We start from the raw sequence: 22,468 nt of genomic DNA, 5'->3' as shown, positions 1-22,468 counted from the left end.
TCCCCACAATTTCTAATCATGCAATTGGTCAATTTCTTGCTCACACTCTATGGTTAAGATATATACCCTACACACATACAGGGTTATGACATGTAATTTTTAACCAGTGTCATTGAGAAAGCCAATTCAAGTTCTACTTAGCGTATACAAGAGCTCCATTGATCCTCCTCCCAGCACCTGATTACCCCATTCGTGACAGTCTCGCCTGTCCCTGGACGAGGATTTCGCCTACAGGCTTGTTCACCAATGTGAATAGATATGTTAATAGATAGTCTGTGCTAGTCCTTCTTTTCTCCTTACTCTTGATGGATATGTCTGCTATGAACCTACCAACTCGTAGGCATCTGCTAACAAAGGTTTGTTTTGTAGCCTTTCATTAATAGAACTTTCTTTCACAGACCACTGTCCACAACATAGCAGTCACAGTTCATTTACTGTGGGGTGGCTACTTGTTCTCAAAAAAATGGATGTTGTATTAATCAAAAATAAATCCAGAATACAAAAAAAAAGTAAAAAAATTAGAAAACTATGCCATCTAATGTTCTGAAATTCTGGCCAATGTTCTAAAATTGTATTCTGCAATCATGCGAACATTGCTTTGACAGGAACCACCAACCTAAACATTGTTGTAGACCATATACACCCAATTCATGGCAACTGTATACCCTGATTGCAGTGGCCTCTTTCAACAGAATAATGGGCCATGCTGCACCACAAAAATCAATAAGGAATGATTTTCAGGAACATGACAGAGTTCACTGTGTTTTAGTATCCGATAGGTCAGAGCTGGTTTGGTTGCCCAAGGGGGATCTATAGGATATTTGGCATGTGATTTTAATGTTAAGGCCAATCAGAGTGTGTGTGTGTATATTTGTATTATATACTTTTATTCCATATCAGTTGGATAATTACAAGAAATAAAAGAAATACAATTTGCAGATGGCACAATCAAGTTATGCTGCTTTCAGACTGTAAAACTGGCTTTGACCAGGTATTTTAAAACGTTTCTAAAAACGGGTCTGCATGCAGTATTTGTCCTTAAACGGTATTTCAATGCAGTTTTTGTTCCTTCACAACTCTTATCCCGTTTTAACAAATAGAAAACAGTGGATAAAAAAACGGGTCTGAAACGGGTAGGACCCTGCATTATTACCGTTTAGAAATACCAGTTTAATAGAACCGGTAAATTCACTCTGCACCTTTCAGACTGCACAAATTACCGTTTTAAAAGGGTAAAAAAACTGGCAAAATAACGGGTAAAAAGTGCCGTCTGAAAGGGGCATTAAATTGCTACAAGTACATACAGTACCACAATACTTACATCGAGTTCGGATTGCATTAGAATACTCCTGTGTTGGTCTGCCAGATCTTTAACTGTGGTTATATCCACTGCACAATGTTGCACTTTCCCATGCCTCCCTAAAATTAAAGAATACCATCACCCACTGCTTTTGTAAAGAAAGTGTATTAATTAAAAGCCAATAACCAGTTATACCTTTCGTTGTCAGAAAACATACTTTTCCAAGAAAAAAATGGGAATCTAAGTGTGTTATGGAAGACATAACTCTGGACAGACTGCAAAAATAGAAAGTATATGTTAGTTTATGATAGTGCAAATGATCCCAAAAAATTCTTAAAACTGGTTAATTGGAAACAATACCCAGAAAATAATTCCTGAAAGCTATAGCCCCAGTAGAAAATTTAGGATTTTCAATATTTCAGGGGAAAAAAATAAACAAACACACAATATATCAAAAGGATATTGCTACTTAGCTGCACAGCCTGGAGCCGCAGGCAGCAAGCTACATCATGGCAAAGATAAACCTTAGTAAAAAAAAAAAAAAAAAAAAAAACAGTAAAAAAGCAAAAAATCAAGCGCAATATATCCAATATGTATCACTACAGATTAATCAAAATCATACACAGTTTTCTTGAGGATGCTGCTACCAATAGTAATTTGGATAGTTACTTAACCCAGTACTTGTGAGTTATCCGGGCTGCCGATTTCTAAATCGGGTCGGATCGGGCACATCGCATCGCATCGCATGCGACCATCGGATGCGATGCGATGAGATGACCCGATTTTTCCATAGGAATCAATGTTAAAATGGACTGAGTCCATTTTAACATGGAATTCAATGGAAAAAAGGGGTCCTTTTCATACCCCTACTATCCAAGTGGGCATGGAGTTGGATATAAACCTGTGGCGAGCGTAGCGAGCCACCGAGCCCGAAGCGTGGCGAGCGTAGCGAGCCCCGCGAGGGGACACAGAATACCGTCCCCTCGCGGGGCTCGCTTCGCTCGCCACGCTTCGGGCTCGGTGGCTCGCTACGCTCGCCACAGGTTTATATTCAACTCCATGCCCACTTGGATAGTAGGGGTATGAAAAGGACCCCTTTTTCCCATTGAATTCCATGTTAAAATGGACTCAGTCAATTTTAACATTGATTCCTATGGAAAAATCGGGTCATCGTATCCGATGATCGCATGCGATGCGATGCGATATCGCATCGCATCTGATTATATGCCTTAACTTAAGGCATACAATCAAAAAATCGGCAGCCCAGATAACTCACAAGTACCCTTAACCCCTTCCCGACATTTGACGTATATATACGTCATGGCCGGGATGTACTTCCCGACACATGACGTATATATACGTCATGACTTCAAAGTGCCACTGTGTCTCGAGACGCAGTGACAGAGGGACGATGTCTGCTGTCCCTGACAGCAGACATGTCCCTGCATGCCCAGGGGGGGCTGCGATGCCGCCCCCCCGTCGGCGATCGCTGTGATTGGCTGTTCAGTGTGAACAGCCATTCACAGCGTTTTCCTGTGTTACTGGCGAATCAGACGCTCGGTAACACAGGTGTCAATCACCGCCGGGCGTCAGGGGGCATGAGGGGGTCATCGGTGACGACGACACCTCACCCCACCTGCCCCCAAGGCTGTGATTGGTCCGTGGGACCCACGGACCAATCACAGCCAAGGCGCGTGATTTAAACTAACGTGACTGCGCTGCAGACGCCATTCCGGTCTGGAATTGCGTGCAGAGCGGTCACCGTGCCAATCTGTCGTGATACATACCTGATCCTTGCCTGAAACTTACCTGATCACCGCTGATCACCGCTGGTAGCGTGCTGCCAGCAGCTGGATACTTCCTGGATCTTGTGACTTCTGTGTGTGCTGCTGCAGCAGTGTCATAGAGTCACAGATCGTGAGAGATAGGGACAGAGAGTGATAGAGAGTGATAGAGAGTGATAGAGAGAGATAGAGACAGAGAGTGATAGAGAGTGCTATATTTTGTGTCTGCTACCCCCCCTTTTGTGCTGATCAGTATATCTGTGCTGATCAGCAACTTTTTGGGGGTGCAGGGTTTTTTTTTTTATATATACCTGTCAGTTGCTGCCAGTTGCACTGTCAGTTGCACCAAAGGTTGTGCACCTGCTGCCCCTCACTGGTAATCAGTGTCGCATCACTGATCACCTTTTTTTTTATTTTTGAGGGTGCTGTGGGGTCTTTTTTTAATTTTTTTTTTTACACACACTGTGATTTTGTGGGTGTCCTGTGGCCACTGTGTGCTGATCAGTGACGTACATCACTGATCAGCTTTTTCGGCACAGGGTTGATCTATTTTTTTTTTTTGATCAAATTCCTGTTGCCTTTGAGCGCTGTTCAGTGACGGACGTTACTGACCAACATCTGTGCTAAATTTTTGGCGCAGGACCTTTTTTTTTTTTTTTTAACCCCTTCAATTTTTTTTTTTTTTATTGGGATCAAATTCCTGTATAAAGTATTTTTTTTTTCTGCACTACATACACACTACACACTACATACCCCCCGTGTTGAAATAAAGTTTGTACCCCCCCTACACTATACACGTGTTGAAACATTTCACTACCAGAAACACAAAAATAAAAATGGCATCCCAAATGTCATCCCAAATGTCATCCCAAATGTCATCCCAGTCATCCCAGTCATCCAGAAGAATGTATTCAGCGGAGGAGGCATATGCCATGCTTGCCTCTGACTCTGACACAGCCAGTGATGCAAGCGGGGAATTTGAAGGATTCGCCTTAAGCTCCTCTTCCTCCTCTGCTGATGAGGGACCCCCTCAAAGACGCCCCCGTAGAGCAGCTGAGACCCCCCCCCAAATGATTGATCTAGTATGGACCCCACCACCAGACAATTTTGAGCCCCAGGTTCCTGAGTTTTTGGCCATCCCAGGAATCCAATTTGATTCAGCAGGTCTCAGAGAAATTGACTTTTTCAAATTATTTTTCTCTGATGATTTTATAAATTTAATGGTGGACCAAACTAATTTATATGCCCAGCAGTTTATTGCTCAAAACCCCACGTCATCATTTGCTAGGTGGACCCCTGTAGATGCAGTAGAGATGATGACATTTTGGGGTCTGGTGTTACATATGGGCATAGTAAAAAAGCCAGAAATTAGGCAATATTGGAGTACAGATGTTCTGTACAGCACCCCATTTTACCGTATGGCCATGACTCGGGCTCGTTTTGAGATAATCCTTAAATTTTTACATTACACCGATAATACACTGTGCCCACCCAGAGATGATCCCACCTTTGACCGGCTATTCAAAGTCAGGCCGGTCATTGATCATTTCAGTGCCAAATTTGCAGAGATGTACATCCCTGAAAAATTTATTTGTATTGACGAGTCCCTTATACATTTTAAAGGAAGGGTTAAATTCCGCCAGTACCTTCCCAGTAAGAGGGCAAGGTATGGCATAAAAATGTATAAGCTGTGTGAAAGCACCTCAGGGTACACCCACAGGTTTAGGGTATATGAAGGGAAGGATTCAAGAATTGAACCGCCAGAATGCCCCCCCTCCCTCGTAGGTGTTAGTGGAAAAATTGTCTGGGATTTAGTGCACCCCTTCCTGGATAAAGGTTATCACCTCTATGTGGATAACTTTTACACTAGCATCCCCCTGTTTAAGGCCCTTGGTTCAAGAGGTACAGCAGCTTGCGGTACTGTGCGTAAGAACCAAAGAGGCCTCCCAAAAACGCACTTTGCCCAAGTAATGAGAAGGGGTGAAAGCAGGGGAATATGCACCGAAAATATGTTGTTGGTCAAATATAAGGACAAGAGGGATGTCCTTATACTGACAACAATTCATGGAGACAGTACCACCTCCATCCCTGTACGAGGTACCAGTACCCACACCTCAAAACCTAATTGTATCCTAGATTACAATAGGTACATGGGCGGAGTGGATCTTTGTACTGAAGCCGTACAGTGCCCTGCGGAAAACAAAAATCTGGTACAAGAAGCTGGCCGTGTATATCATCCAGATGGCACTGTATAACGCTTACGTGCTATTCCGTTCTACCAGCCAGAGGGGGACATTTATGCACTTTCAAGAGGAAGTCATAAAGGGCCTAATATTTGGGAACCAGCAGGCAGAGGGCCCCAGTACTTCTAGTACTGGCCCCCGTATTGTACCAGGGCAGCATTTTCCTAACGAAATCCCCTCCACTGCAAGAAAGGGCAGGACACAAAAAAGGTGCAAAGTTTGCTATAAAAAGGGAATAAGAAAGGAAACTATTTTCCACTGTGAAACTTGCCCCGACAAACCCGACCTATGTATAAAGGAGTGTTTTAAAATATACCACACATCTATGGATTATTAGGTTCATCATTTCACCGTGCTTCGGGGGTCTTGCTAATGCCACATAGCACCCACCATTCATTCCACCAGAATCTGAGCTGCAAAATCCAAAAATCACTCCTTCCCTTCTGAGTCCTGCCATGCACCCAACTGGTATTTTTTGGTCACATATGAGGCATTGCCATACTCGGGAGAAATTGGGGCACAGATTTTGGGGTGCTTTTTCTCCTTCATACCTTCTGAAAATGAAAAATTTTGAGCCAGAACTGCATTTTTGTGTAAAAAAATGTAATTTTTCATTTTCACTGCCCAGTTGTATCAAAATTGGTGAAACCCCTGGGGGTTTGAAATGTACACTATACCCCTAGATGAATTCCCTGAGGGGTGTAGTTTGCAAAATGGGGTCACTTGTGGGGGGGTTCCACTGTATTGGTGCTTTGGGGGTCTTGCTAATGCGACATAGCACCCACCAACATTCCACCAGAATCTGTGCTGCAAAATCCAAATATCACTCCTTCCCTTCTGAGTTCTGCCACTTTTTGGTCACACATGAGGCATTGCCGTACTCGGGAGAAATTGGGGCACAGATTTTGGGGTGCTTTTTCTCCTTCATACCTTCTGAAAATGAAAAATTTTGAGCCAGAACTGCATTTTTGTGTAAAAAAATGTAATTTTTCATTTTCACTGCCCAGTTGTATCAAAATTGGTGAAACCCCTGGGGGTTTGAAATGTACACTATACCCCTAGATGAATTCCCTGAGGGGTGTAGTTTGCAAAATGGGGTCACTTGTGGGGGGGTTCCACTGTATTGGTACTTTGGGGGTCTTGCTAATGCGACATAGCACCCACCAACATTCCACCAGAATCTGTGCTGCAAAATCCAAATATCACTCCTTCCCTTCTGAGTCCTGCCACTTTTTGGTCACACATGAGGCATTGCCGTACTCGGGAGAAATTGGGGCACAGATTTTGGGGTGCTTTTTCTCCTTCATACCTTCTGAAAATGAAAAATTCTGAGCCAGAACTGCATTTTTGTGTAAAAAAATGTAATTTTTCATTTTCACTGCCCAGTTGTATCAAAATTGGTGAAACCCCTGGGGGTTTGAAATGTACACTATACCCCTAGATGAATTCCCCGAGGGGTGTAGTTTGCAAAATGGGGTCACTTGTGGGGGGGTTCCACTGTATTGGTGCTTGGGGGGTCTTGCTAATGCGACATAGCACCCACCAACATTCCACCAGAATCTGAGCTGCAAAATCCAAAAATCACTCCTTCCCTTCTGAGTCCTGCCATGCACCCAAATGGTATTTTTTGGTCACATGTGAGATATTGCCGTACTCGGGAGAAATTGGGGCACAGATTTTGGGGTGCTTTTTCTCCTTCATTCCTTGTGAAAATGAAAAATTTTGAGCCAGAACTGCATTTTTGTGTAAAAAAAAATGTAATTTTTCATTTTCACTGCCCAGTTGTATCAAAATTGGTGAAACCCCTGGGGGTTTGAAATGTACACTATACCCCTAGATGAATTCCCTGAGGGGTGTAGTTTGCAAAATGGGGTCACTTGTGGGGGGGTTCCACTGTATTGGTGCTTGGGGGGTCTTGCTAATGCGACATAGCACCCACCAACATTCCACCAGAATCTGAGCTGCAAAATCCAAAAATCACTCCTTCCCTTCTGAGTCCTGCCATGCACCCAAATGGTATTTTTTGGTCACATGTGAGGCATTGCCGTACTCGGGAGAAATTGAGGCACAGATTTTGGGGTGCTTTTTCTCCTTCATTCCTTTTGAAAATGAAAAATTTTGAGCCAGAACTGCATTTTTGTGTAAAAAATTTAATTTTTCATTTTCACTGCCCAGTTGTACCACAATTGGTGAAACCCCTGGGGGTTTGAAATGTACACTATACCCCTAGATGAATTCCCCGAGGGGTGTAGTTTGCAAAATGGGGTCACTTGTGGGGGGGTTCCTAACTTTTAGCATCTTATGGTGCCTAGAAACCTACATGGTGCCTAAAAAATAATCTCATAAAAAGGAGGCTCCAAAATCAAGTAGGTGCTCCTTCTATTATGAAGCCTGTGGTTTGGTCAACGTGCACACTAGGGCCACATATAGGATATTTATGAAAACAAAAGAATTGGGGGAATCAATTTTTAGTCACATTTCTCTAGTAAAATCTACTGTGTTCCTTAGAAAAATGTATTAAAATTGCAAATCTGCAAAAAAAATGAAATTTTGAAATTTCACCTACACTTTGTTTTAATTCCTGTGAAACACCTAAAGGGTTAACAAACTTCCAAAATGCTGTTTTGAATACTGTGAGGGGTGCAGTTTTTGAAATGGCATCATTTATGGGGGTGTCTCACATACAAGTCCCTCAAAGTCACATCAGAACTGAACTGGTCCCTAAAAAAATCAGTGTTTGAAATTTTCTTGAAAATTTGAGAATTTGCTATTCATATTGTAAGCCTCCTAGTGTCCAAAAAAATTAAAAGGAAGTTGAAATAATGATGGAAACATAAAGTAGACATATGGTCTATGTTAGTTATTAACTATTTTGAGTGGTATAATTATTTGTCTCACAAGCAGAAAATTTAACATTTTGCAAATTGCTAAATTTTCCATTTTTTTACGACATTTTGGTATTTTTCACAAAAAAACACAGACTGTATCGACCCAAATTTACCACTAATTTGAAGTACAATGTGTCACGAGAAAACAATCTCAAAATCACTGGGATAAGTAAAAGCAAAAAAAAGTTATCCCCACTTAAGTGATACATGTCAGATTTGAAAAAAAGGGCTCTGTCAGGAAGGCAAAAACTGGCTGTGTCAGGAAGGGGTTAATAAATCTGGAGAAATATATAAAATGAGTGCAAATGCAAGTAATAAAATAACAATCAGATTTTATTATGCATATAAAAATACACTGGTAAATGATTTTATCATAAAATTATTAAGACACAAAATATAAAACAAAACAATTCTTCAATAGATACCTTTACATCCACATTTAGCCTATGCAAGCTGAGGTCAGGGTGGTGAGCTCACCTGTGATGGTGTAACAGTTGTAGCACTGTAGCACCATCACGGAGGTCGACTCACCACCCTGAACGTTACAATTCGGAGAACTCCAGCTCTGTCCTAATGCTCCAACCAAATGGTAATTCATTCCCTGGGCACATTATTTCTATTACAGTATACGAATTTCTGGACTTTTAAATGTGAACTAACAATTTACTCTGACATATTACCAGGAGTTTTTTTTTTTTTAGGGAGCACTCCTCACTGGGCAAGTTTTTCTTTTGTGAGCGCTCCCACGTTTCCTGGGGCCGGGCAGTGCCGCTGAGCACTCCATAAGCCACTGCCCAGCCCTGTCCCCGGCAACCCGGCTGTGTGCGGAATGACATAGTTACATAATAGATAAGGCTGAATAAAGACTTGCGTCCATCAAGTTCAACCTAGGTTTTAATAGCTTATCCCTTGTAATATAGTACGTTCTGATATTTTTAAAGACAGATTATGATTCTTAATTGTACCCTTGGATGTTTTCAACCAATAAATGTTTGTCCAACCTTATTTTAAACATATTTATTGTGTCTGCCAACACCACTTCTACAGGAAGAGAGTTCCACAGTTTGAATGCTCTGACCGTAAAGAATTTTTCCCTTCAAAGGAACAAAATCTTCTTTCTTCTAATCTAAACTCGTGCCCTCATGTCCTAGATTCCTTTCTTGCAGTAAAAAGGGTGCTTGACAGTTCCTTATATTGGCCCTTGATATATTTGTAAATGTTGAGCATGTCCCCCCTTAAACGTCTCTTCTCTAGTGAAAATAGTCCCAAATTGCTCAATCTCTCCTCATAGCTTAAATTCTACATTCCCCTAATTAGATTTGTTGCTCTTCTTTGGGTTTTTTCTAATTCTATGATGTCCTTTTCATAGTGTGGGGCCCATAATTGTACTCCATATTCAAGGTGAGGTCTAACCAATGCTTTGTACAGTTGCATACTAACTTTTGAGTCCCTAGTTTCCATGCCCCTTTTAATACATGCTAGAATTCTTTTGGCCTTTTTTGTTGCTATGTGACATTGAACACTACACCCGTTTGTTTTCTATTTGGACTCCTAGATCCTTTTCAAGTACTGAATTACCCAATGCCTCCCCGCTTAGGTTATAACTAGCACACTGGTTATGTCTCCTAAGGTGCATAACCTTGCATTTATCCACATTGAACCTCATCTTCCACTTTTTTGCCCACTCCTCTAGATTGTTAAGATCATTTTGAAGCACAGAGACATCTTCTGTTGATTTAATAACTCTACTCAATTTTGTGTCATCAGCAAAGATGGATACATTGCTGAGTAACCTCATCCCAATATCGTTAATAAATGTGAAATAAAATGGGCCCTAGTACCGAACCCTGTGGCTCTCCACTTAGAACTGGTGTCATATTTGATACGGCACTGTTCACAACCACTCTTTGTTCTCTATTACACAGCCAGTTCCCTTCCCATCTACAGATTCTTGCCCCTAATCCCAGGTCCTCAATTTTATTTATCAACCTCTTGTGTGGTACTGTATCAAAGCTTTAGCAAATTTTAGAAAGACCACATCTACACCATTTCCATTATCAAGGTTTCTCATAGAAGCCTAGTAAATTTGTTTGGCATGAATGATTTTTCATGAACCTGTGCTGGCTAATACTAAGTAAACTATGAAGGTCTAAATATTCCTGGATACCATCCCTTAAAAATCCTTCAAATATTTTACCCACTATTGATGTTAAGCTCATAGGTCTGTAATTAGCTGAGTCATCCCTTCTTTGAATATTTTGAATATTATGATGTTAGCAAGGTCACTTTGCACACAGCCGGAGGAAGGAGGCAGGGCGGGCAGTGGCTGAAGATGAGTACAGCACTGATCTCAGCGGCACTGCCCATCAGGAGGGAGTGCAGGCAGAGGCACTCCCAAAAATTTTCCGGGTTTATCAGTCTGCGCACTGGAACATAACCCGGAAAAAAATCAGGAGTAACAGTGAAGGGGTTAAGCACAGAGCTCTTAAAGTAATTCAGCTTGCATAATTAAGCTAAAGGTGGATGTGAAGGTATCCATTATAGAATGGTTTTGTTTTAGGCGTCTTAATAATTTCATGATATAGAACAGAAAAGCGTATTTTTATATGCATAATAAATTCTGATTGTTATTTTATTAATTGAATTGGCGCCCTCTTTATATATTTCTCCAAAGATAAACCTTGACTACATCTGTTCGTAAACTAAGACACAAAATTGAGGGGAAAAAAGTAGCAAAAGGAAGGAAAAAAAATGATATACTGAAGGTGAGACTGTAGGTGAGGTGCAACTTTATTTACAACAAAATACTAGTCCTAAATACCTAGTACACAATTTGCAATAGAAGAAGCAAATTTTAAGAAAAAGTAGTCAGTCAATGAAGAAAAAAATATTAAAGTTATGGAAAAAGTAAGGAGATTGGGGAGAGCTGTGCCAGTCGCACAGATATCACAAACTTATTATGCGGGTGGACCCTCTTTGTGCACTATTAGTATTCAATATTTCGATATGCGAGGGTGTGCTACCATAGACACAGAATGAATATATTGGGGAGGACAGAGAAAGGGTGTCTTTGGTTGGTGCACCAAAAGAGAATTTAATAATAAAACCAAAGACACCCTTTCTCTGTCCTCCCCAATTTATGGAAAAAGTACACAACATAGGTTAAACAGGTAAGACATAAAATATAAGCAACACTCTATGCTTAATGTTCGACTTAAGAACAATTTCCTTGGGGTTGTGGTTTGGCCGAGAACGAGTGTGGAGGTGCTCAAGCTGAGCTCCTGTGCTTAACCCCTCCTGAGTTAAGCCAGCACACATTTCTGGACTCCCTCTGTCCCTACCTGGCCCCCTTTTACTGTCCGGTATGCGGTGGAGTGTGCTGTGGAGCCAGCGGTCTACTCATGACAACCTGGGACCTTGGTTTATACTTGCGGCTACCTTTTGAGCTCCAGGACTCGAGTCACAGCCTTTTGCGGAGCTTTGGAGCTGCTGGGGGATCTACTGTGTGGGTGGAGGTAAGCAGGGCACTCGTCACAGCACCCAGGGTCTTCCTATTGTTTTCTTGGGAGTGCACAGGGTGCTGAGACAAGCTAGTTCCCTAACCCTTGGAGGATCTGTGGTGGCCATCTTGGATGCATCCAGCATCTTCCTTACAATGCGAAGCTATATTACTGGATGCAGTTTCTGAACCTACTGCTGGACATCGTTATTTATTTATGTTTTTCCATTAAAATACACTGCTCCAACTTTTATACTACATGCCAGCGGATTCCCTACCTGGTCACAGTATGTAATTGTTCAACTTGATGGGTCCCTAATCACCGCCTTGCAACTGTCTTTACCATGCTGACCACTTGATTGCACTTAGGAGTTTTAACACATGAAATCAATTTGCTTATACCTCTTTCTGAACCATCGCAAGCTGTTTATTGTTTGATTCCTGTGCCTCTCATACTTCAGTCTTTCCACACCATGCCTACTAGTAAGAATTACGTATCCAAATATGACTTTATTCAAACCATCACCCCAATGCTCTGACACTCAGGGTGCCTCAAAAATCCACCTTGGGTACTGAACCCCTTCCTCCGCTAATATACATTTGCTGGTACAGACTCCCTCGCCAATTTAATGATGAAGTAGCAGCAGAAATCTGTACCTTGTTCCAGTCCTGCCAGCATTCCTTAGATGAGCTGGGAAAATATACTGACAACTTGGAATCCATGATGGGTGAGGTGGTTGGATCCCATAACGACCTGATTAGAGATGGTTAAAGTGACTCACTAAAGAGAGCGGTATCAAATGAGCGATCAGTGAAAAGATCAGGTTCTTTTGGGTGTCTCACTTTGAGAAAAAAAATGCTTATTTATGGTTTGAGTGTATTAAGTGTAGTATCTGTTCGTTTTACTTACATTTCAATCGATTCTAGTAATGTAAAGTGAATTTCATACATTAATCTCACTGGTTATTTTCACTTATTTTTCTATTTATCATGCTGAACACCGATAAGATCCCATATGCCGCCGGACCCACTTGTCCGATACAGCCGCTAAAATGATTATCTCAACAGCGTCAGGCCTCAATGTGTTCAACACCACACACACAAGTGTGTAATTTAAGCCAGACCGGGGGAACCGTTTGATACCAGACAATGATGCAGCACACGGCTGTTAGAGGTCCACTTGTGTAATAGAGGTGAGATACACCAGGAAGTAAAGCAAGTGGGAGACACAGAAAGATGGAGCCCAGCACACTGGAGTCCAGATGCACTAAGCTTTAAAAGTGATAAAATGGAGTGATAAACCACCAGCCAATCAGCTCCTACCTGACATTTCACAGACTGTGTTTGAAAAATGTCAGGCAGGAGCAGATTGGCTGGTGGTTTATCACTCTCCATTTTATCACTTTTGAAGCTTAGTGCATCTGGCCCATGATCTTTACTTCATGAATCTGGTGCTGTAAAATGAAAGTTAAAAGTACTACACAGCCCAGCAAACACAGATCTAATAAATAAAAATAAACTTGTGCACTGCCTAGCCAAAGTATGTGTGTCTGAGTGAGAATGTGTGGTCATGCAACACACCTTTCTGTGATACTAGGCTGCTTCTGATACCGGGTACACTCCTGTGAGCAGCAGCACAGGTGGCAGTGCTGAGCTCAGACATGGGGCCTTATTTTAGTTCACTCTTTCTGACAAAATCCTTCTTAGATGGGCAAAACCATGTGCACTGCAGGTGGGGCAGATGTAACTTGTGCAGATATAATTAGATTTGGGTGGGGTTTTACTTCAAAGTGAGATCTATATTGCAGTGTAAAAATAAAGCAGCCAGTATTTTCCCTTCACAGAAACAAAATAACTCACCCAAATCTAATTCTCTCTGCACATTTTACATCTGCCCCCCTGCAGTGCACATGGTTTTGTCCATCTAAGAAGGAGTTTGTCAGAAAGAGTGAACCAAAATAAGGCCCATGGAGTGGATTGCACTCTGCGGAGCTAGCTGAACTACAGCCCTGAGTCAGTCAGTACAGTTACTTTAAGCTACCATGTGTGGCATTGCTGTGCTCAGGCAAATGCAGTGTATGAAATTGAAACTAAAAGAATGATCATTCACCTTTTAGCGAGCAATGGCTCGTGGTCTCTTCTAAGTGAGCCATTCAAAGGAACTGTCTCACTCGCGACCAACCCATCTCTAGACCTGATTGACTCACATGATGTGTTGGAGGGGGAAGTGGCCACACTGCAGGATAAGCTTGCTGACTTGGAAGACAGGTCCCGCAGAATTAAACTTAAATAAATAATGAGGTATCCCCGAAAATGTTTTCAATAGCAGCCTACATGACTTTGCTCTTGATATTTTCGGAAACTCCTACCATCGGCCACTACCACTGACTTGCTTTTGGATGGGATACATTGGCTACCCAAAGCTAGAAGTGTTTCAGAGGGGTCACCGAGGTATGTCCTAATGAGATTTCACTTTTTCCAGGTCAAAGAAGCTTTGCGGAAAGCTACTAGACCTGGCTCTGAAAGTGCACTCCCCTCCCCCTTAGAATTCTGGGTGAGGCATTTCTATTTTGTTTCCTTGAGCCACTGTTTTTTTGTCATGTTCGTTTCCTCTCCCCCCTTACCCCGTGCCTTTGATTTGCGGTAATATGGTTCATTACCCTATTATATACACACCATGCATTCCTGACAGGTCTGAGTGATAGCAAATATTATCTTGCTGAATGTTAAAGGGTTAAATTCCACACAGAAACAAAAATTGGCCTGGTCTTCCCTCCACAAGTTGAAAGCAGATGTTGTGGTTGTCCATGAAACTCACTTTATTAAATCTGCACCGCCTACATTTTTCGATAATAGATACCCTCATTGTTATACTGCTAATTGTCCTTCTAAAAAAGCAGGGGTTGCCATTTTAGTCTCCACCCATTTTTCTTTTTCTGTAGATTCCCAAGTTTCGGACGGGAGATATCTTTTTAGTGGGTAAGCTGGAAGGCGTTGTGGTAAAGTTGCTTTCAAGCTATGCCCCTAATTCCAAACAGTTGGCCTTTTGCAGGAGAGACTGCACAGTAATTCAGAAAAACCTTAAAGGTTCTCGGGGACTTTAATTTGGTTGTTGACCCCTTAGTTGACAGATCCCATCCTACTCTTTTAAGGCGTACCTCTGGTTTTTGTCACTTGCTTGGGGAATATGATCTTTATGATGCTTGGTGAACGAAGAATCTCACTTTTCACAATTATACCTTATTTACCCATGCGCACCAGTCATATTATAGGATAGATTTTATAGCCAATAAATGGTCTCTGGCTTCTATTCTCAAAGTCCAGATAATACTTGTCCTGGTCTGGTCATTTTCCTGTACTTGCTGCTTGGGACTTGGGTTCCCGTAAAGTTGCCCCGGGTCCATGGAGATTGGGTAACTACATTTTTTCTCAACCAGACGCTTAACCAAGCCTTTCACTCTCTTCTTATATTTCCATTAACAACCCGAGGATACCACTATATTTAATCATTGGTGTTACTTTAAAGCGGTAATCCGTGAACATTCAAACTGCTGCTAGACTGAAAAAAAAAAAAAACATATACAAGAGTCTCTTATGGCAGAAGCAAAGGCTGTTGTTCATAAGACGGATCCACTGAATAAGAGCCTACTTCATCTTCTTCTACAAGCACAGGAACGGGTTAACACTTTCTCCCTAAGAGAAGTACATAGGAATCTATGCTGGCTGAATCAAAGTTTATAGGTCTTTGGGAATAAGGCTGGCCGGCTACATGCGTTAGCTGTTATTACAAGTTCCATTTCTTATCCCAGATGGACAATATGCAAGAGAGAAATACAAAGAAGGAAGCTATGACAATAGTCACAACCAGTGTCTGTATCCATTACTGAAATAAGACATAATGGCAGCATGTCATGTGACACACTGTTACCAACCATTTTTTTTTTATTAAGTTTATGACTGATGCACTGGGAAATTCATATTTTGAATATCCCAACTTTTTTTTTTCCAAGACCCATGTCCCCTTTTTGTTGGAATTGCCCTTATACTGATATTAATGTGACTAGAACAAAAGTGTCAAAATAGTTTCAGCAGTAAAAAGATGAATCAAATGCACCTGAAAGATGAACACTTTTTCATTAACAATACCACCTAAATCCTGGGTTTTTGTGCATAAAAGCACATTAACCAAGGATTCTGGTAGGTCTGAATGAAAACTTGGTACTTCTGTACATTCACAGCTCCCACGATGTGCATCGTACAGGGAAAAATTGCATGCGATCTGATGCGATGTCATTTTTCACAGAAATTATGGACATGAGTTGAAATCATGTAAAATGCACCCCAAATGTCATTTTTCACACTGTACCACCCCCACTATCAAGGCCAACCCGAAGCGTGGCAAGCGTAGCGAGCCCACGAGGGGCGGCGATACGCGTCCTACGACTGTTTCATACCCCCACTATCCATGTCGGCGTAGAGTTGAGAATAGAAAGTGTGGCAGCGCAGCGAGCCACCGAGCCCGAAGTGTGGCGAGCGGACAAGGATACCTGTGAAGCCCGCGAGGGGACACTGATACCTGTGAAGGTATCCGCGTCCGCTCGCCACGCTGCGCTCGCCACACTTTCTATTCTCAATTCCACGCCGACGTGGATAGTGGGGGTATGAAAAGGTCGTAGGACGCGTACCGCCACCCCACGCTTCGGGTTGGCGTTGATAGTGGGGGTGGTACAGTGTGAAAAATGACATAATTTCTGCGAAAAATTACATCGCATCGCATCAGATCGCATGCGATTTTTACCAAAAATGCATAAAAACATGGGAAAATCGCATCGCATGCCACTACATATGGCATGCGATGGGAGCCGTGAAAGTACACAAGTACCGAAAACTTAACTTTACCAGGGTTGGAGATGAAGCCAGAGGTTTTCTAACTTTGAGACCAGGCAAATTACTGGTAAGAAACTCTAAGGGGCAGTATTATTATTAGGGGACTTGTTACTGATTTTCAAAGGTCTTTCAAGAAAGTCAAATGGGTGGCATCCAAACAAGGGTTGCGGGCAGATGAGCACCTGTACTGATGAATCATTATTCAGCAATACATTTACCAAACCAACAGCAAGATACTTTGCTATATTTTAAATGCACATGGCAGCATCAGGAGTGAATTATATGTAAGGGCCTAATTCATAGGAGGGGTTTAATCAGTGGCGGATTAAGCAAGGGGCGACAGGGGCGGTCGCACCGGGGCCCCCACACCAGCACTGCTGCCAGTGTAGGGCTCCTGTCGCCCCGTGCTTGGGTAGCGCAGGGCAGGCTGTCAGGGGGTCCTTGCACCTGTCCGGGCAGTCAGTGCCGGCCGGGGTCCCTGCCGCGAATGGGAAGTCAGCGGCGGGGGTCCATGCAGCAGAAGAAAACTCGTAGCCAATACCGCTACTAGTTCCCATCTGATGCAGGTACCCGGAAGCTGACTTCTCATACACTGCAGGGACCCCGGCCCGGCGCTGACTGCTTGGACCGCTGCAGAGACCCTCTAACCGCCTGACCAGGTACCAGCCTCGCCTGGGGGGGTGGGAGTTTGATTAATTGTATTTTTCTGTCTATTTGTAATCTTTTTTGTACTCATACTTGGAATATTTCATTCAAATTAAATAAAAGATAATGCAATTAATTCTAGCATATTCTCCATGTCCTTAACTAATCTGCAAGCCTGATGGATCTGGCAATTCCAGAATCGATGCAACCAGATGGCAAATGTCCCTGGCCTTTGATTCCGGAAGAACCACCCGATGTAAATGAGTGTCCAGTATGACTCCCAGGAACTGAATCCTCTGGGAAGGGACCAAATGGGACCGAATCTGCTTTGATCAACAGATCGTCCAAATAAGGGATCACTATTATTCCCTTTAATCTGAGAACGGCTGCCATCACAGACATGATTTTTGTAAAAACCCTCGGGGCTGAGACCAGTGCAAAGGGTAGAGCCTGAAACTGGCAATGTAAGTCTCCAATTACAAAGCGTAGTAGAGACTTATGTTCCTTGCAGATGGGGACGTGAAAATATGCGTCCTGGATGTCAATTGACACCAAGTCAATTTAAAGACTTAAAGTTCAGAATGGGCCTGAAAGATCCATCTGGTTTGGGAGTAAAACACCTTTTTTCTCTCCTCCCGCGGTACAGGGACCACCACACCTTTTTCTTGAAGAGACTGAGTAGCCCCCAAAAGGGCTTTTCTGAGACGTGGCTCTTTTGGTAATGGTGTAGGTACAGATGGAGCGCCTCTCGCTATTGCTCCGCCAGCACCAGAATCTGGTCGCCAGCGGAGAGGCGCCCCATCTGACTGAGACGCGCTTGCATCTCACACGCACTCGTGTCTCAGTTTCTTGTCGGCTTCAGGGAGACGGACAGGGTTGGGGGGGCGGCAAGGCGGTTGGGACCAAGGGTAGCCCCGTTGTAAGGCGACGCGCGAGTGTCCCCTTACGGCGGCTGGCGGGGGATGGCGGCTGGCGAATCTTCCGCCATCCCTTGCAATAGCGAGAGGCGCTCCATCTGTACTGTAAGAACCTTTTTGGTGGTAAATCTTTCAAGTTTATCTTGTATCCAAGAGAAACTACATCCAGAACCCAAGGTTCCTGTTCCAATAAGGCCCAAGTGTCCTGATATTGCAGGAGGCGATCCCCCACTCTGAGGACAGATAGGGGAGTCTCCTGGTTGTCATGCTGAGGATTTTTCCTCACCTTTGGCACTCTGGCCCTTATTCTGGTTGGTGCGGTAATATCCGCGTGCGTTCGTGCCGCCGATGTTTTGTGTCTGCGCATGTGCAGAGGCGTCTCTGCGCATGTGCGAGCGGGGCGTACGGCCAAATCCCGCATGAAATGTGAACACTCTGAACAGGGGGTGGAGAGGGGCGTGAAGGGCTATTTGGGCTCATTACCATATGCATACGCCCTGCGTTTCATGGGCGTTCCCATGAAACCGCTGGGCGTACATATGGTAATGCAGTCGTGACGCACGTGTAGGGGGCGGACATATGACATCGCTGGATGTCAGCTGCTTGCCCAGATCCCTGCTTTTGCACGGAAAAATATCAGTGTGGTCTGAGGTTGCGGGAGCTGGTGGAACACTTGGTCCTGCATTCGATGGTCTGCGACCATCGAATGATGGGGGAGGTTCCCTGAGATGGAGGAGGCGTATTCCGTGAAAATTACACGTGCGGTCCGTTCGGCCAGCTTCTTACCGCGTACGGACGGAGTTGGCGATCCGTATGGAAGGTGGGGTTTCGCACGCACGGTCCTGGCCGCATATTCGGATCCAGCCGCACCGATCAGAATAAGGGCCTCTGTTTCCTATTGAAAGCACCAAAAAGTGGGATTTTGGGGCCTTCTCCTTTCCCAGCTGGAATTTTCCTCTGTAGGATTGTCCTTTAAAGGATGCACCTCCTCTAGGGGAGGGACGAAAGGAAGACCGAAAAGGCAGAGAATCTTGAGTTTTGTTTAACGGTAGGGGCAGGCAGAAAGGTACTTTTCCCCCCTGTAGCCTGTTTAATAATGTCCTCCAATTCAGAACCAAACAGGAGGTTCCCTTTAAAAGCCAACGCTTCTAAGGACTTTTTGGACTTATTGTACGCCTCCCAGGCCTTGAGCCTCAGAACTCTCATAGCATTCACAAAGACCGCAGAAACTCTGGAAGCCATTTTAAGCGCCTCTTCTCCAGCCTCTAAATTATACTCTGCCACAGCCTTTAATTTTTCAGCCAGAATTAAGATCCCTGGGTCTGAATGTACCAACCAAACATAGCATTTGCACATACAATCATAGCCTTAGAAACCCATGCAGAAGTAATAATAAGTTAAAGGGTAAACCCCACACCTTCAAAAATTGCTTTAAGATTCCCTTCAAGCTTTTTCTCAACAGGGTCTTTAACCCCTTCCCGACATTTGACGTACATTTACGTCATGGCCGGGATGTACTTCCCGACGCATGGCATAAATGTACGTCATGGCTTTAAACTGTCACCGCGTCTATAGACGCGGTGACAGTTTGGAGATGTCTGCTGTCCCTGACAGCAGACATCCCCCCTCGCCGCCCAGGGGGGGCAGCGATGCCCCCCCGTTCGGCGATCGCTGTGATTGGCTGTTCAAATGTGAACAGCCAATTACAGCGTTTTCTGTGTACCGGCGAATAACGTTTGCCGGTGACACAGGGATCGGTGGTGATTGGTGCTGTAAAGTACAGCACCAATCACCACGGGGTGTAAGGGTGACACTGGTGTCACCCCACCTCACCCCACCCGCCCCCAAAGGCCGTGATTGGTCCGTCGGACCGACGAACCAATCACAGCCATGAAGGGTGATTTAAACTAACGGTGACTGCACAGCAGACGCCATTCCGGTCTGGAATTGCGTGCAGTGCGGTCACCGTGCCTATCTGCCGTGATATACTGACCTGATCCTTGCAAATACTTACCTAATCACTGCTTGTAGCGTGCTGGATGCTTCCTGGATCTTGTTACTTCTTGTGACTTCCTGTGTTGTGCTGCTGCAGTGTGATAGAGTTATAGATAGAGAGAGATAGAGAGAGATAGAGAGAGATAGTGACAGAGAGTGCTATATTTTGTGCTGCTGCAGTGTGATAGAGTTATAGATAGAGAGATAGAGAGAGATAGTGACAGATTGTGCTATATATTTTTTATATATATACAGCTGTGCTGCGTGTGCAACTGACTGCTGCCCCCCCTTTTGTGCTGATCAGTATAAATTAACTGATCAGCAACTTTTTGGGGGTGCAGGGTTTTTTCGGGCTCGGTGGCTCGCTGCGCTCGCCACACTATTCTATTCTCAACTCCACGCCGACGTGGATAGTAGGGCATGAAAAGGTCGGAGGACGCGTACCGCTGCGCTCGCCACGCTTCGGGTTGGCGTGGATCGTGGGGTGGCGTTAAAAAATTTGGGGGGACATTTAAGGGTTAATTGTGCCTATTTGGGCTGTAAGGCCCATTTAACATTGTTTCCTATGGTAAAATCGGGTCCATTGAGCCATTTAACATGAAAATCGTGTCCATCGGGCCTTTTAACATTGATTCCTATGGGAAATCGTGGGCATCGCGTCGTGGCCATCGTGTGCACATTTATAGCCGGCCGCGACGCGACCGACGCGATTTCCATATTTAACATGGTTTTCAATGGGAAATCGGGAGCATCGCGTCGCGTCCGGGCACCTTTAGCCCGCACACGACGCGACCGACGCGATTTTTTACCTCACGATGCCCACGATCAAGATCGTGGGCGCCGTGCTAGGTAAAGAGTACCTTTTTTTTTATATATATATACCTGTCAGTGCTGCTGCTGCAGTGTCATAGAGTGATAGATAGTGAGAGATAGAGAGATAGAGAGAGATAGTGATAGAGAGTGCTATATTTTGTGTCTGCTGCCCCCCCTTTTGTGCTGATCAGTATATCTGTGCTGATCAGCAACTTTTTGGGGGTGCAGGGATTTTTTTTTTTATATATACCTGTCAGTTGCTGTCAGTTGCACTGTCAGTTGCACCAAAGGTTGTGCACCTGCTGCCCCTCACTGGTAATAAGTGTCGCATCAGTGATTTTTTTGAGGGTGCTGTGGGGTCTTTTTTAAATTTTTTTTTTACACACACTGTGATTTTGTGGGTGTCCTGTGGCCACTGTGCGCTGATCAGTGACGTACATCACTGATCAGCTTTTTCGGCACAGGGTTGATCTATTTTTTTTTTTTTTGATCAAATTCCTGTTGCCTTTGAGCGCTGTTCAGTGACGGATGTTACTGACCAACATCTGTGCTCAATTTTTGGCGCAGGACCTTTTTTTTTTTTTCTGCACTACATACACACTACACACTACATACCCCCCCGGGTTGAAATAAAGTTTGTACCCCCCCTACACTATACACGTGTTGAAACATTTCACTACCAGAAACACAAAAATAAAAATGGCATCCCAAATGTCATCCCAAATGTCATCCCAGTCATCCAGAAGAATGTATTCAGCGGAGGAGGCATATGCCATGCTTGCCTCTGACACAGCCAGTGATGCAAGCGGGGAATTTGAAGGATTCATCTTAAGCTCCTCTTCCTCCTCTAGTGATGAGGGACCCCCTCAAAGACGCCCCCGTAGAGCAGCTGAGACCCCCCCCCCAATAATTGATCTCGTATGGACCCCACCACCAGACAATTTTGAGCCCCAGGTTCCTGAGTTTTTGGCCATCCCAGGAATCCAATTTGATTCCACAGGTCTCAGAGAAATTGACTTTTTCAAATTATTTTTCTCTGATGATTTTATAAATTTAATGGTGGACCAAACTAATTTATATGCCCAGCAGTTTATTGCTCAAAACCCCACGTCATCATTTGCTAGGTGGACCCCTGTAGATGCAGTAGAGATGATGACGTTTTGGGGTCTGGTGTTTCATATGGGCATAGTAAAAAAGCCAGAAATTAGGCAATATTGGAGTACAGATGTTCTGTACAGCACCCCACTTTACCGTATGGCCATGACCCGGACTCGTTTTGAGTTAATCCTTAAATTTTTGCATTACAACGATAATGCACAGTGCCCACCCAGAGATGATCCCACCTTTGACCGGCTATTCAAAGTCAGGCCGGTCATTGATCATTTCAGTGCCAAATTTGCAGAGATGTACATCCCAGATAAATTCATTTGCATAGACGAGTCCCTTATACATTTTAAAGGAAGGGTTAAATTCTGCCAGTACCTTCCCAATAAGAGG

The 22,468-nt window shown here is 43.8% G+C and overlaps 1 protein-coding gene across 8 annotated transcripts in view; it reads right to left on the bottom strand.

The window, feature by feature from the left end:
- Nucleotides 1-22,468, bottom strand: part of CENPM (centromere protein M) — a 106,502-nt gene that overhangs the window by 10,645 nt on the left and 73,389 nt on the right. For 4 of the 8 annotated variants that reach the window (XR_014454379.1, XM_083156661.1, XM_083156658.1 and 1 more), the window contains exons 4-6: nt 13,825-13,950; nt 1,496-1,575; nt 1,322-1,419 (exon numbers count right to left, since the gene is read on the bottom strand). Coding sequence is in view for 6 of the 8 variants with exons in the window: in XM_083156661.1 (XP_083012787.1) it covers nt 1,322-1,419; nt 1,496-1,575; nt 13,825-13,950 (304 nt within the window). In the remaining 2 variants the exon portion in view is untranslated. Of the gene's footprint in view, nt 1-1,321; nt 1,420-1,495; nt 1,576-12,371; nt 12,469-13,824; nt 13,951-22,468 lie in introns of all 8 variants that reach the window. The other 4 variants (XR_014454378.1, XM_083156660.1, XM_083156659.1 and 1 more) reach the window with 2 other exon arrangements.

The sequence above is a fragment of the Crinia signifera genome, chromosome 8 (genome assembly GCF_055691185.1).
Source record: "Crinia signifera chromosome 8, ASM5569118v1, whole genome shotgun sequence".
NCBI lineage: Eukaryota > Metazoa > Chordata > Amphibia > Anura > Myobatrachidae > Crinia > Crinia signifera.
Note: the sequence above shows the minus strand (reverse complement) of the source record. Positions and strands in the feature narration are given on the sequence as shown.